Source organism: Schistocerca americana, chromosome 9, assembly GCF_021461395.2.
Source record: "Schistocerca americana isolate TAMUIC-IGC-003095 chromosome 9, iqSchAmer2.1, whole genome shotgun sequence".
Classification (NCBI taxonomy): domain Eukaryota; kingdom Metazoa; phylum Arthropoda; class Insecta; order Orthoptera; family Acrididae; genus Schistocerca; species Schistocerca americana.
Genome location: NC_060127.1, coordinates 18689065 through 18705671, shown reverse-complemented (window position 1 = coordinate 18705671; position 16607 = coordinate 18689065). Strand labels below are relative to the sequence as shown.

Genomic DNA, 16607 nt, shown 5'->3' with positions numbered 1-16607 from the left:
GGCCTCCACGAGTACACTTCTGAGAATGGTTCATCCAACAATATGTCGATCCTCATTTCAGTGCAAATGTTCTCTTTACGGATGAGGCTTCATTCCAACGTGATCAAATTGTAAATTGTCACAATCAACATGCGTGGGCTGACGAGAATCAACATCAATTGTGCAATCACGTCGTCAACACAGATTTTCTGTGAACGTTTGGGCAGGCATTGTTGGTGATGTCTAGATTGGGCCCCATGTTCTTCCACCTACGCTCAATGGAGCACGTTATCATGATTTCATACGGGATACTCTACCTGTGCTGCTAGAACATGTGCCTTTACAAGTACGACACAACATGTGGTTCATGCACGATGGAGCTCCTGCACATTTCAGTCGAAGTGTTCGTACGCTTCTCAAAAACAGATTTGGTGACCGATGGAATGGTAGAGGCGGACCAATTCCATGGCCCCCATGCTCTCCTGACCTCAACCCTCTTGATATTCATTTATGGGGGCATTTGAAAGCTCTTGTCTACGCAACCCCGGTACCAAATGTAGAGACTCTTCGTGCTCGTATTGTGGACGGCTGTGATACAATACGCCATTCTCCAGGGCTGCATCAGCGCATCAGGGATTCCATGCGACGGTGGGTGGATGCATGTATCCTCGCTAACGGATATTTTGAACATTTCCTGTAACAAGGTGTTTGAAGTCACGCTGGTACGTTCTGTTGCTGTGTGTTTCCATTCCATGATTAATGTGATTTGAAGAGAAGTAATAAAATGAGCTCCACATGGAAAGTAAGCGTTTCCGGACACATGTCCACATAACATATTTTCTTTCTTTGTGTGTGAGGAATGTTTCCTGAAAGTTTGGGCGTACCTTTTGTAACATCCTGCATAACCAACAACAACTATAAACGTGCTTTTGAAATCGACAGAAAACCAACCACTAAAGATGGAATAACTGACCATACATCTTCACATCCAAAATCTCATACATATGCATCCTTTCAATCCATGATTAACGGAATCCAAAGTATGCCACTGCAAGAGGAAAAAGAAATAAGTACGCTACAGCACATCACATACGAGAACAGCTATGACTACAATATGGTTCTACAGCTTCACAACAAAAACACAACCTGAAAAAGACGCCATAATCATAAAATAATACTAACGACAGACAGACAGAAAACCATCTACATACCAACAAACTGTATGGGAAAACTATCCGATAAAATAAACGCCCCACTAACCTTCAGAACAACAAATAATGTTAACACATAACTGCGTTCAGGAAAAACCAAACTCCCAAAAACACTTGAACACTGGAATTTACAAAATTTACTACAGTAACTGTTCAAAATTTTATGCAGGATAGACGGGGAGAAATTTCAGCGTCAGATCCACAGAACACACGAGAGAAACAAATAACAACCTATCCACCTCAGACCGGCCGCAGTGGCCGAGCGGTTCTAGGCACTACAGTCTGGAACCGCGCGACCGCTACGGTCGCAGTTCGAATCCTGCCTCGGGCATGGATGTGTGTGATGTCCTTACGTTAGTTAGGTTTAAGTAGTTCTAAGTTCTAGGGTGCTGATGACCTCAGAAGATAAGTCCCATAGTGCTCAGAGCCATTTGAACCATTTATCCACCTCATTCACAAACTTTAAAAATGAAAAACACGAAGTCGACAAGTTTGAAAACGCACTAAAAATGCTGCGCAAAATCCTGAAAGGCTCAATCATGAGTATTTTGGAGGAATTTACCCTTTAACTGAGTGGTAAGCGTGGCGGAGTGCCTCGCCAAGGGGCCTGGGTTCGATTTCCGGCTGGGGCAGGAGGTTTTCTCCGCTCAGGGACAAGGTGTTGTGTTGTCGTCATCATCATTTCATCCCCACCTCCGACGCGCAAGTCGCCCAATGTGGCGCCGAAGGCAATAAGTACGTGCCCGAGGCTGCCGAACTTCCCCGAAAGGGGGACTCCCGGCCCACAATGCCGTACGCTCATTTCCATTTTGAGGACTTTGATATATACATACACACTAATCATTATCCCCACGATATAATAAATGAACAAACCTATTTCACGCACACACAGTTTTTAAAAAGTTTTGTTGCAAATTTATATAGGAATAACAGATAAATAAAATACCAGAGATTACAAACTCATTAATAACAAATCCATTGATACACGACCTGCAACAACATATACATTTCTGAGTAAACTACGAGCTGTCTAACTTGAATTTCCACGAATGCCAAAATAATAAAAAAAACTTGTTTCGATGTATGTAATAAAATGGAACACCTCAGCCGTCCTTTTGCTGAAATTTATTATATGGCAACCAATTTCGGTGCTTCACTACACCATCTTTAGGCCTTAACTAACGCTGAGAAGGTTAACGCCACTCGTATACACAATTCCATCAGTGGCCACTATCTGTGAACTAGTTTCCGTAGACTGTAACAACGATGTTGTGTCTCCAACCATCAACTACCAACTAGCTGGTAGTTGATGGTTGGAGACACAACGTAGTTGTTACAGTCTACCATGTTGTTGGTAAGTTGATGGTTGGAGACACAACATCTTTGTTACAATCCGCAGAAACCAGTTTATAGATGTGGCCGGTGAGGGAACCCTGTGTACGAGTGGAGCAAACAGCAAAAGGAGGCTTATTACATAAGTGAACGGCTGAAGTCCCTAAACCTTTGTTGGAAGGATGGACATACAGAAACTATTTTAATATACGTGCAACGAGAGATCATCGAGTGTCTTTAAAAGTTACTCAAAGAATGTTACATCGACCAACTACCGACAGCAGCAAACGTTTACTCAAAGTTGACGCATGTCCGTTTACAGTGACAGGACGTGAGCAGAACATCCAATGTAAAAATCCTTTATTAATTATACATTATGTAAAATATAAAGAAAAGCGATTTTTTTTCAGATGTACTGATGAAGGCAGTAAAGCCGAAATGAGCTCATATACAAAAATAAAATATCAAGCAGTATACTGTCTACTAATTCTCTGCATCATTATATAGACACGTTGCAAACATGTGTTAATACAACTTCTCGAAAACAAAGGAATCGTGGATCACATGGCGTTAGAGGAGGCTGGAACTCCAGCACACTTTCCTAATCAGGTGCAAGAGTCCCTTGGTGGACAATTTCGAAGCTACTGGATTGGTCGTGTCTCGGCTACTTCTTTGCCCCATTGATATGGCCACTATGTAGCCTGCTCCTCACCACACCAGGCAACTCAGTATGGGCAGTAATTCGGTCCCATGCGTACCAACGTCGGTAGAAGGCTGATGAAAAACCCCGCAAAAGTGTTGGAGATGCCTTTCGAAGCGTAACTCCTCAGAAGCTGGATATCATGGACGGCGAGAGGCATAGACTTTTGTGTAAGTCTACATGGTCGGATACAGATCCGTTTGATACATAGTTTTCTACACGGAAATTCTCCATAACGCAATATACAGCTTTAAGTTGGGGCTATCGGGATTTCTCTGACTTACCGTGCGGGGAGCGATTGAAAAGTTCGTGCAAAAATAAAAACTACTTACGTGTTCTGGGTAAACCTTTTTTATTATTCGACATAGTCTCCTTCTGGACTTATACACTTCGTCCAACGATCTTCTAATTTGTTGATCCCTCCCGAATAATAGGAATTGTCCAAGTCTGAAAAATAGCTATTAGTTGCTGCAATCACGTCCTCGTTTGAATAAAACCTTTGTCCCGCCAGCCACTTCTTCAAACTGGGGAACAAATAGTAGTCCGAGGGAGCCAGGTCTGGAGAATGGGGGGGATGGGAAACGAGTTGGAATCCTGTTTCCAATAGTTTTGCGACCACAACTGCTGAGGTGTGTGGTGGTGCACTGTCGTGGTGCAAAAGGACTTTTCTGTGGTCCAACCGCTGACGTTTTTCTTGCAGCTCGGATTTTAAACGGTCAATTAACGATGAATAATATGCATCTGTAATAGTTTTACCCTTTTACAGATATTCGATGAGGATTATCCCTTGCGAATCCCAAAAGACAGTCCCCATAACCTTTCTGGCCGAAGGAATGATCTTCGCTTTCTTTGGCGCAGATTCTCCCTTGGTAACCCATTGTTTAGATTGTTGTTTGGTCTCAGTAGTAATGTACCCATGTTTCATCCACAGTGACGAAACGACGCTTAAAGTCCTGCTGATTCTTCCTGAACAGCTGCAACCCATCCTTGTAACACTTCACACGATTCTGTTTTTGGTCAAGCGTGATCAATCGCGGAACCCATCTTGCGGATAGCTTTCTCATGTCCAAATGTTTATGCAAAATATTCTGTACCCGTTCATTCGAGATGCCTGCAGCACTAGCAATCTCACGCACCGTAACTCTTCTGTCATCCATCACCATATCATGGATTTTATCAATGATTTTTGGAGTAGTAACTTCCACAGGGCGTCCATAACGTTCAGCATCCCTTGTGCCCATATGGCCACTCCGAAAATTTTGAAACCACTTATAAACAGTTCTAATCGAAGGTGCAGAGTCACCGTTATGTTTATCAAGCTTCTCTTTAGTCTCCTGAGGTGTTTTGCCTTTCATAAATTAATGTTTTATCACCACACGAAATTCCTTTTCTTCCATTTTTTGACAATCACTCGACTTCCTTGATTCACACGAATGCCAATCACAAAGAAATAAACCAATATGGCTGAAACTATATGTGCGTTCTTTCCAAAGATGCTACTAACTAAATATGACCTCAATCCACACCGGTCGTGCCATCTCTCGGACTTTGCATGGACTTTTCAAACGACCCTCGTACAGACTCATCGCAGTCACCACCGCCAAGATGTAAACTCACGAGGCAAAACAAGCGAAGAAAAGATGCCAAAGTGTGCGCTGAAGACAGCCGTTTTCCGTTACACGCCTGGGATTCTCTCTGTCAATAATTCGTGAGCAAATGAAACTGTATGCTTCCAGAGAGCTTTTCAAGTCTCAACCATGTATGACGTATATATGATGTTACAGAAAGGTACGGCCAAACTTTCAGGAAACATTCCTCACACACAAAGAAAGAAAATATGTTATGTGCACATGTGTCCGGAAACGCTTACTTTCCATGTTAGAGCTCATTTTATTACTTCTCTTCAAATCACATTAATCATGGAATGGAAACACACAGCAACAGAACGTACCAGCGTGGCTTCAAACACTTTGTTACAGGAAATGTTCAAACTGTCCTTCGTTAGCGAGGATACATGCATCCACCCTCCGTCGCATGGAATCCCTGATGCGCTGATGCAGCCCTGGAGAATGGCGCATTGTATCACAGCCGTCCACAATACGAGCACGAAGAGTCTCTACATTTCGTACCGGGGTTGCGTAGACAAGAGCTTTCAAATGCCCCCATAAATGAAAGTCAAGAGGGTTGAGGTCAGGAGAGCGTGGGGGCCATGGTATTGGTCCGCCTCTACCAATCCATCGGTCGCCGAATCTGTTGTTGAGATGCGTACGAACACTTCGACTGAAATGTGCACGAGCTCCATCGTGCATGAACCACATGTTGTGTCGTACTTGTAAAGGCACATGTTCTAGCAGCACAGGTAGAGCATCCCGTATGAAATCATGATAACGTGCTCCATTGAGCGTAGGTGGAAGAACATGGGGCCCAACCAAGACATCACCAACAATGCCTGCCCAAACGTTCACAGAAAATCTGTGTTGATGACGTGATTGCACAATTGCGTGCGGATTCTCGTCAGCCCACACATGTTGGTTGTGAAAATTTACAATTTGATCACGCTGGAATGAAGCCTCATCCGTAAAGAGAACATTTGCACTGAAATGAGGATTGACACATTGTTGGATGAACCATTCGCAGAAGTGTACCCGTGGAGGCCAATCAGCTGCTGATAGTGCCTGCACACGCTGTACACGGTACGGAAACTACTGGTTCTCCCGTAGCACTCTCCATACAGTGACGTGGTCAACGTTACCTTGTACAGCAGCAACTTCTCTGACGCTGACATTAGGGTTATCGTCAAATGCATGAAGAATTGCTTCGTCCATTGCAGGTGTCCTCGTCGTTCTAGGTCTTCCCCAGTCGCGACTCATAGGCTGGAATGTTCCGTGCTCCCTAAGACGCCGATCAATTGCTTCGAACGTCTTCCTGTCGGGACACGTTCGTTCTGGAAATCTGTCTCGATACAAACGTACCGCGTCACGGCTATTGCCCCGTGCTTATCCATACATCCAATGGGCATCTGCCAACTGCACATTTGTAAACATTGCACTGACTGCAAAACAACGTTCGTGATAATCACTAACCTGTTGATGCAACGTACTGATGTGATTGATGCTAGCACTGTAGAGCAATGAGTCGCATGTCAACACAAGCACCGAAGTCAACATTACCTTCCTTCAATTGGGCCAACTGGCGGTGAATCGAGGAAGTACAGTAAATACTGACGAAACTAAAATGAGCTCTACCATGGAAATTAAGCGTTTCCGGACACGTGTCCACATAACATATTTTCTTTCTTTGTGTGTGAGGAATGTTTCCTGAAAGTTTGGCCGTACCTTTTTGTAACACCCTGTATATGCGTACTGCTGCGACAAATGAAAATTTGTACCAAGGCTGGCATTCAAACCCAGGTCTCTTGCTCACTGGGCAGATGCGCTAACCACTACTCCACTCTAGCACAGTGGCCTTGCACAGCTGAATGATTGACCCTAGCACTCCTGCCTCCTCAGTCTAAATCCCCACTTACGCCCCAACCCACTGACTACTCTCCCTAAGCTCCGCGGGGGCTCCTCAACTCACGTCAGCATCGAACTAAATGGGGAATCCTACCTGAAACCCAGACATAGGTGCTATAATCAAGTCGTTAGTGTATCTGCTTAGTGAGCAGAACGTTCGCGTTCAAATCTCAGCCTTGGTACAAATTTACGTTCATCGGTTCAGTCTGCATATACTGGATGTTAAGAAAAAGTGTCGAATATTTTGAGAGGTGGTAGTAGCCACCAAAACAACAAAAGAAATTCAATAAACATGGGCTCTAAAATGCATATCTGCAGAGCTACGAGAACTTGCTTATCTTCAATACTACGAAACATCTCTTGTACTGCAAGCTCTTAAAAAGCACTCCGTCTTCAGCCCACAACTGGCCCATCGGGACAATCCGACCGCCGTGTCATCCTCAGTTGAGGATGTTGGCTAGGAGGGTCGTGTGGTCAGCACACCGCTCTCCCGGTCGTTACGCTGGTTTACTTTGACCAGAGCCGCTACTATTCGGTCGAGTAGCTCCTCAATTGGCATCACGAGGCTGAGTGCACCCCGAAAAATGGCAACAGCGCATAGCGGCCTGGATGGTGACCCATCCAAGTGCTGACCACACACGACAGCGCTTAATTTCGGTAATCTCACGGGAACCGGTGTATCCACTGCGGCAAGGTCGTTGCCCACTACAAGCTCTTAGCTTTTCATATTTTGGGAGGAGCTAGTACTGACAAAACAAGGAAAAATGTCAAGTAAACATAGGCTCTACAACGCGTACCTTGAGTGTGCATGAGCACTTGTTCGGTAGAGAAGATATGTTTCACAGTAGCGAAGATGACTGAGTGCTCATAGGTCTTAAGGTATGCATTTTAGCTGTAGATTCATACGTTGGCCATGAGGTGCAGGCCTCAAGAGGACAATTCTCTGATGATTGACGCTCAAAAATAGCATTTTAGAGCATTTTTTTGTATTAAAAGCCTGTAAATCAGCATTTAAGGTTTATTACCAACTTGTGCCCTTTATAAATCATTGAATTGCTGAGGTAAAAAAAGTTACATAAAAAAAATCGTTAAGGTGTTCATACTGATTTATCAACATCGTAACGGACATCTACGTAATGTAAAAAACAGAAGTTGAGATTCATGTTCATGAAACAACGACAGTGTTCCAATTTTACAACAATATCTTGTAACTAGAAGCAAAGATGTTTCTTAGGAAAATACGAGACAACAAAAGGGATGTGTCCAGCAAACAATTTTTACCGTGCTGAATTCAAATACAATAATTTCGCAAACAATCAGCTTTAAACTGAAAGTTTTAAATTTATCGACCAACTGATTTGTGCCTACAGTTTATAGCAATGAAGCTGCTTATAATACGAGGGACGGTCCAAAATAAGTTTCGTCATTATGTTTGAAAGGTAAGATGGGACACGAGGTGACTCAAACAAATGCCATATCAATCCATACACACTGCTGACACAATGACAGAAGGCGAATCAGTGCTGAGGAATGACGCATGCGCAGAGCGCCAAAGAAGACAGACCGGTGTGTCAGAGATTATTCGAGTACATCTCATGCTGGTCACGGTGGCAGACCGATATGTATCGACAACGTGGTCCCCAATGGAGGTGCACGCTGATATCCAGTACGAATGGGCATGCGGGACTAGTGTGTTGTCATCCATGAATACCTACACATAGTGTATAGTGAAGAAGTCATGTCTTGTAAAATAGTTGGTCGCTGGTGTTGTTTGTCCTATTAGATTTTCATCTGTTCATTTCACTGAAAGCTGCAATCTCAGGAAGCCACTTGATAACCAATACTGAGGTGGAGTAGTGGGACAATTCCTTGGATCACAGGGCACTGATTTCTGCCAGGGTGGTTTCTTCCACTGATTTCCACTACGACCAAATGCCTCAACGTCGGTGGCCAACAAGTCGAAAAATAGTGCAAAGTGTATAGTTCATGATGCCATGCTCTATTTGTTTTTTGAGAACTTTTAGGATGTCCCTTCTACCATCATCACTTTGGTGTCCTAAAGTACCACTTTCAATATTAAAACAAATGAAATGTCGTGTGACTAGGGTCTTCCATCAGGTAGACCGTTCGCCAGGTGCAAGTCTTTAGATTTGACGCCACTTCGGAGACCTGCACGTGAATGGGGAGGAAATGATAATGATTAAGACAACATAACACCCAGTCCCTGAGCGGAGAAAACCTCCGACTCAGCCAGGAATCGAACCCAGGCCCTCAGTTTTGACATTCTGTTGTACTGACCACTCAGCCACTGGAGGCGGACATTTTCAATATTTATTGTTGGCGAAGCCAAAACATTGACACTAGGCACCTAACATGAAGGTTCAAAACTGTTTTTTTCAGCAACTTCAGTATTCAAATTAATCTTTCTAAGTATGACTTTAAAGTGACCTTTACGTTAGGAAAACAATGATAGACGACTTATAGGTCATGATTGAGATGAAAAGACGTATAGAGGAAATTTCCTTTCGGTGCTATGGAACTCACATGCAACAGCCAAAATTCCATTAACCATTCCTTCAAAGCCATGCAGTTTTGTCAACTAAAGTGCCCCATGTTTATCTCGGTGCAACTGGGACAGTGAACAAAGCTGGAGAGGTTAATGTTGACGCAGGGCAGCTGTCCACCAGTTAATTCAGTTGAATAAGCCAATAGAAAATACACTGCACAACACTATTAAAAGACCAACTGTGTTAAACCCGGTACTTGTCTCCTATTGTGACATAGGAGTTTCAAGTTTCGCTCAAAGGTATCTGCGACTGCCCTCTGTAATTGTGCAAAAGTGTGACACCCTGCGTTGTAAACCTCAGGCTCAGCTAAGCTGCTGTTCTAGCCCCTGTTAGCAGGCATGCGTAGTTGGAGAGGTGTCAGGCGGTTGTCTGTCTGTAGGCGCCTAGGACTCCACCACAGATTCTCTCAGTACAGGTACATTTTTAAAGCACTCATCAATGATGGGCAGATAGCGCCTACAGTGCTGCCAAACTGGGTGGTCTGAGAAGGACCCTTTGTCATTCTCCTCATGCATGTGTCAATGTCGCACTTCCCCCATTATTATACCAGAGGAGGACACAAAACAGGACATCTGCAAAAGCATAAGTATCCTTTGCTAGTTCAGATCACGTTAAAATTTTGGCGAAGGGATTTGAACAGTCCCTAGTGATTCCATGCTGTACACCAGAATGAAAATTGTGGTCGCACCACACTCCAAAGGGGAATGGTTCCGTTCAAAGCAGTTGCAGGACTACATATCCTGAGTGAAGGGTTGAACCGTCTGGGAGACGTCAGCAGTGTCAAAGATTGTGAAGACATCGTCCTGTTGCTGATCGCACAGCAAAATGGTGTTTCTGAACCGCGAAATGTGTGTGAATCAGCGCCCCAAGCAAAGGTGTGATTTCACTGAAGCATGTTAAGCTACCCCCTGAAGCCTTTTCGGTGTGTCTGACATGTTTGCCTTGGCCACCTGTAAGAAAGGCATGGGATTTCCACTTGGGTGTTGCGGTTCTGACTCCCATGGCATAGCATTAAAGAAAGGGGTGACATATGGATAAGAGGGGGTGCAACGACCTCCCCATTGTGTAAAATATCCAGGGTGGCGTTGGGCAGAACTGTGGTGAAATGTGATCCCAGTGTGACATCATTAACTTCTGAGCTCTGGCCTTTTTTTTCTTATGTGTCGTCACCTTGCTCTTTGAAGCATCGTCGAGCCCGAGGGTGACGCTGCAGGGAGCCGAGCTTTGCACCTTTACAGAAGAAGGTAGTAGGTACTTTTGAGGCAGATTTCGAATTTATGCGTTCTTTAATTTGTTATGCAGTGCAGTTAGACCTCCGCTTTGTTTTTTGACTATAACAGGGCTCCTCTAGTCTTAAATTATTGCTGGCCTACATAGCAACCCTGTTTTAAGACGCCACTGGTTCGCCTCCAGTGAAGAAAGACGTGAAGAAGCGATTGGTGTTTGTGTTGCTTGCTGCTCAACTGAAAACATCTTTCTACAGATACTGGGAAACTTGGGCAACGTCACAACGAGTGCACCTCATGGCGTGGTGCCTGTGTTGAGAAATGCTGCCACTGAAGAGTTTATACTGTTGTAATAAATTAGAAAGTTATGAGACTACTTTAGCTTTACTTTCGTATTAAATATATATATATATTCATGTTCAGCAAAAGGGCTTGTATTCTCACCCTTGAGCACCCTAAAATCATCATCCTCATCATCATTATGATGTTGCTTGTTGTAGGTCTGTCGCCTTGGAATACAACAGGAGAGCACACGCTTCAGGAGAAGGTGATAGGTACGAGGAGCGCATGCTAGCCTTGGTCTTCCTCCGCTGCTTGAAGCGCAGGCTGCTCTTCCAGTTGTCCGCCAACAATGGCGATGCAGGCAGGTTCGACGACTTGGTGCTGGTGTGGCGACCCAAGGAAGACACCAAGGCGCACACCTTGCTGGTGCAGCTCAAGCACAAGACCTCCCTCAATAACATGCGCATTAGCAGTAAACAGTGGTTGTCTGAGGACCCTAAACGCAACTTTGGGATCAGGGAGTACTGTGCCTCCTATGTAAAAGTTAGAGGGTCACTTAAGATGGACAGGGTCACATTTGTGTTGCTGACAAATGCCTTTCTGGGCGAAAGTGAAGATAACATATTTGTGAGCCAGGATGCGGACAGTGTCTCAGGACTAGAGCTGTTACACGCTGGTGGTGACCTCTACAGGCTCAACTGGGACAACCCACAGGTGCAGAAGGCAGTGCGTCGAGACCCCAGCTTCGTGAATCATTTCTACTTGTTGTGCAAGCAGAGAGATTGGGAGGAGATTGCGGACAACATTTATGGGGAGCTGGAAGAGCTGCTCGGTATGGGTGGCCTCCTATGCGAATCCATCTCTGAGAGTTTGTGCAAGAATCTCCGGCAGTGGATGAACAAGGAGAATGTGTGTTTGACAAGTGGCTGGAGCATGTGGCAGAAAATTGTAGACGAATACATAAGGAAGGAGGTGACTGTGTGCAGGTCGGTGACCACCAGACTCAGATACTGCAGCGTGGACGAGGTTCGCGGCTACATAGAGTCCTCTAACCCTGCGTGGGTGAGGCCTCCAGAAACGGGAACTGCAGTTCTCTCTGCTACAAAGGTCCACCAAGTACTGGCTCTCGAATCACACATCATGGTGGCTGTGGAGCAGTTCAGAGAGCTGGAACATCAGATTCTCCGCTGTTGGGGACCATTTTGCCGATGGTTGGTAAGTTTTATAGCGTTAGTATTTTGAAACAGAATTTCGTGATGCGCTTATTTCGAACCATGGTCCAGGTCCAAACAAGTGGACATGTATGGCTGATGGTTGTTAGCGAACATGCACAGAGGTTACGCTGTGTTCCCTAATGAACTGTGTACAGTGTTTGGAAGCTAGTCAAAAACGTTCTCATAGGTGTTCTCATAGTTGTTGATGTGTGAATACCTGTACCATTTGCGGACAATAGAAGTATTGTTCTGTCTAGTGGCAATTCTTCCTCAATAACAGGTAAGTGGTACTCAAGTGCAGTATTTACTGATGTCTGTTGTGTTTCGCAAAAAACTATCAGCCAACAATTGCCATCATGAGAACAGTTTAAATCAGAATCAGATGGTAACCAAGAAGTTATATATGTATATATAAAGGTATATGTGGATATGATATTATTTATTTGCTTTAGTAATTGAAGGATCCTGAGCAGGAATGCCACGTGAAAGATGGTGTACATATTTTACTATTGTTTGTAAAGGAAATTCATAATATGAGCACAGATTCTGAACGAATGAGTTTAATTTTCGTCTAGATAGTGTTGAAAAAGTGCGCTCCTGGATACGTCGCATTTTCTGATTAGCATGCTCGTCTTATAGACTCACCGAGGGCACAACGGATATGACCCAATGAATGAATCAAAACAGGATTTGATAAAACAGTTAATACGAGTTTAAATGACCGTGTCAGGGAAAGTAACGCATTGTAAGTCACATTAGATTTTATCATACTGACAATATCTCGTTTTACTTACTACTTTCTTTAAATATGCTTTGGCGCTGTAGACACATTTCTTTCTAAGGGTCAAATACAGATTGTTGGAATGGCTAATATTACTCATAGTAACAAAATCATTTGTGTAACCAATAAGATACTTTTTATCATAAATGGTGACAATGTATTTATCAAAAGGCAGAAGTTTGCCACCAATAGTTCTCTGGAGGGTATTCACTACACAATATTCATTGTGCGAACAGAAGCAGTGAATCATGGTTAGTTATTGAATAATGAGTCGCCTAACACATTAGGGTGATGGACTTATTTGGATAAACGGATCATTGGTAGTGGATACAACCAAGAGCTAGAGATATCAAGTTTCACAAATCGAGAGTGAAATTACATAATTCACAAATTCACTCATACCATTAAAATGGCCAGACTATATTACTCTCCGCTGTCAGTAAGCCAAGAAAAGAATGAAAACAGTGGGTGTTGGGAGCAGCCACATCAAAGGCAAATGATCGCCAACAGTTTGAAAAAAGTCAACAAAATGATTACCAACAATAATTCAGAGGAAATGTAGATATCTGCTTCGCACAGGTTTTTACATATTAGACGTACAAGATACTACAGTTTAATAGCTGTGAGATCTTGAGCACATGGGATTCTAATGGACAAAGAGCATCCTAGTAGGCACAAAGAAAAAACTGAACCCCACACAAAATTTCCACTCACTATGCAAGTTAATGCTAACCAGAATTTAACAAACGTCAAGCCCAAGATTTAAGAAAATGGATTATATGATCACAGAGCGTTGGCTCAACTTCAAACAAAGCGCTGGCTGTGAGACTAACCTCTCTCGCAAGATGCCATTAACAAACAAGATATTGGATCTTTTACTAACATAAACGAACCTGAAGGAGACTGTGATAGCATTTCTGTAACCGGACTAACACGTTCTAATGTCTGTTTCCTCTATCAAAGGGGACTTATGACCACAGCAGTTGAGTCCCATAGTGCTCAGAGCCATTTGAACCATTTGAGCCATCCTCTATCAAACTGGACAATATTACGATCTATCGTGCATCATGATCCACATGTAACTAACTAACTAATTAAAGCAAGTTGCGGGGGGGCTTAATTATAAAATTAAATTTGTAATAATTTTAGTAGCTGTGTGTCCGGTTATGAAGTCTCGTAACCGGTTCGCCCTGACCAGTATTAGTACGCAATCTGACTGCATAAAATAACAATAAAGAATGAAAGGAAATTTCCGTTAACACAATTGATTAATTAAGTCCCCTGCAACTATAAAAGCTACGAAACAACAAAGCACAAGTGTAACTGTTCTGTGTGTGGTAGTGTGGTTCAACGTACATGTATCTGGCACGGTTCTTCCTCAATACGACAAGATATTTTGAACACCATTTACAATGAACTAATTGAAAAACCAGAAATACTATAAATGCACATAGAAACCAGAATTACAAGTCTAATACATGAACACGAGCCAGATGCTTTGTTGACTGAACCTGTGGCCAAGATGCATTATTATTAAGGAGATTTGAAATAAAAATTTTTTTTGTTACCTCCATATACATAGACGAAAAATACACTATGATCATTGCAACATCCTCCGTATATACATTACACCAACCGAACACCATCTATTCTCTCGCCCAACAGAACAATAACTGCACACGACATGCTCTCAGCTAGTACTGCTCTCGACATCCTCTCAACAAGCACTGCCCACGGCAACCTCTGAACAATCACTGCCCGCGGCAACATCTGAACTACTACTGCGCCAGTGGAGGCGGCGAAATAATACTCTTTGGCGCAATCTCCTTCGCTGTGACTCAGTGTAGCCACCTTTCAAAGTATTTGGCTAAAATTCGCATCAAAGATGAAAGAAAAAATATTAACGACCCACTACAATTCCCTTGGCAACGGCCTTGCCGCAGTGGATACACCGGTTCCCGTGAGATCACCGAAGTTAAGCGCTGTCGGACGTGGCCGGCACTTTGATGGGTGACCATCCAGGCCGCCATGCGCTGTTGCCATTTTTCGGGGTGCACTCAGCCTCGTGATGCCAATTGAGGCGCTACTCGACCGAATAGTAGCGGCTCCGGTCAAAGAAAACCATCATAACGACCGGGAGAGCGGTGTGCTGACCACACGCCCCTCCTATCCGCATCCTCGCCCGAGGATGACACGGCTGTTGGATGGTCCCGATGGGCCACTTGAGGCCTGAAGACGGAGTGCTTCTTTTTTACAATTCCCTTAAACGAACTCAATATCTTAATCCTGACGTCTAGCGCACAGCAAGAACCAGCTGCAACTACATCCGGAAAGCCAGCAACAGATACCGGTTTCACTGCGAGTCCTGGCTATCCTCTGGGCGGCCAAAGGTGGGGTAGTTTCCCTTAAGCACCGGAAGGACAGTGCCAACATTCTCCGGGGATTTATTTTCCCTGCTCTCATCTTGTTACTGGTCAAGAAGCTCCCTGGACTCTGTTGCCTGACACAGCCCATTTCGACTGGCAGTGCAAAATTACTACTGTACTGTCTCTGACATGTGGTGCCAACTTCAAAACCTTGTCACTCTCACATTCATTTATACACCAACACATACAAAGAGAATGAGGTAAAGAACAAACTTTGAGTAACTGAAATAACCAAACAAAAATCGTTCACCCCATCTGCAGGGGCTCTGCGCAGCTGCAGCAGCATGAAACAAGACTTACAGGCAGCTCATTACAAACTGCACGCATGAGAGCTCGCAAAGTGCCCTTAACACCCATAAAAGGGTAACAACAGGCATCTTTCAACGTGCCGTGTGTGGTCAGACGTAGTCCTACAGAAAAATGATATAAGGATATTGTAGCATGAGAGGTGAGACATGAGAACACAGAATGTCCGTGAGCTAAAGGTAGGGTTTCCAGATCTGAAAATACACTGACTGTAAAAAATTGCAACACCAAGGAGTTGAGCGATACAAACGTAAGTTGTTAGGCGTGTTTCTACACCTGAAAGACAATCTCTGTTCAGATTTCGCGCCAGTCGCATAAGAGTGGCGCAAGTAGCGCCACTATGAGGATGCAAATCATGTTAGCTTTAAATACCGGGTGATCAAAAAGTCAGTATAAATTTGAAAACTGAATAAATCACGGAATGATGTAGATAGATACGTACAAATTGACACACTTGCTTGGAATGACATGGGGTTTTATTAGAACCAAAAAAATACAAAAGTTCAAAAAATGTTCCACAGATGGCGCTTCATCTGATCAGAGTAGCAATAATTTGCATAACAAAGTAAGACAAAGCAAAGATGATGCTCTTTACAGGAAATGCTCAATATGCCCACAATCTTTCCTCAACAATAGCTGTAGCCGAGGAATAATGTTGTGAACAGCACTGTAAAGCATGTCTGGAGTTATGGTGAGGCATTGGCGTCGGATGTTGTCTTTCAGCATCCCTAGAGATGTAGGTCGATGACGATACACTTGCGACTTCAGGTAACCCCAAAAGCCAATAATCGCACGGACTGAGGTCTGGGGACCTGGGAGGCCAAGCATGACGAAAGTGGCGGCTGAGCACACGATCATCACCGAACGACGCGCGCAAGAGATCTAGCAATATGGCGTGGAGCACCACCCTGCATAAACATCGTACGTTCCAGCAGGTATTTATTAGCCAGGCTGGGAACGATGCGATTCTGTAACATATCGGCGTACCTCTCATCCGTCGCGGTAGCAGTTACAAAAGCAGAATCACGCATTTCCTCGAAGAAAAGGGCCCGATAACGGTAGATGTGG

At 43.9% G+C, this 16607-nt stretch overlaps 1 protein-coding gene and 1 pseudogene across 2 annotated transcripts in view; both read left to right on the top strand.

Moving 5' to 3' along the window:
* The window catches only part of LOC124551144, a 94359-nt gene that overhangs the window by 17588 nt on the left and 60164 nt on the right, over nt 1-16607 (top strand). For both annotated transcript variants that reach the window (XM_047126108.1, XM_047126107.1), the window contains one exon: nt 11031-12027. In XM_047126108.1, the coding sequence (XP_046982064.1) occupies nt 11031-12027 (997 nt within the window). The remainder of the gene's footprint in view (nt 1-11030; nt 12028-16607) is intronic.
* Nucleotides 14732-14849, top strand: LOC124551658 (annotated as a pseudogene).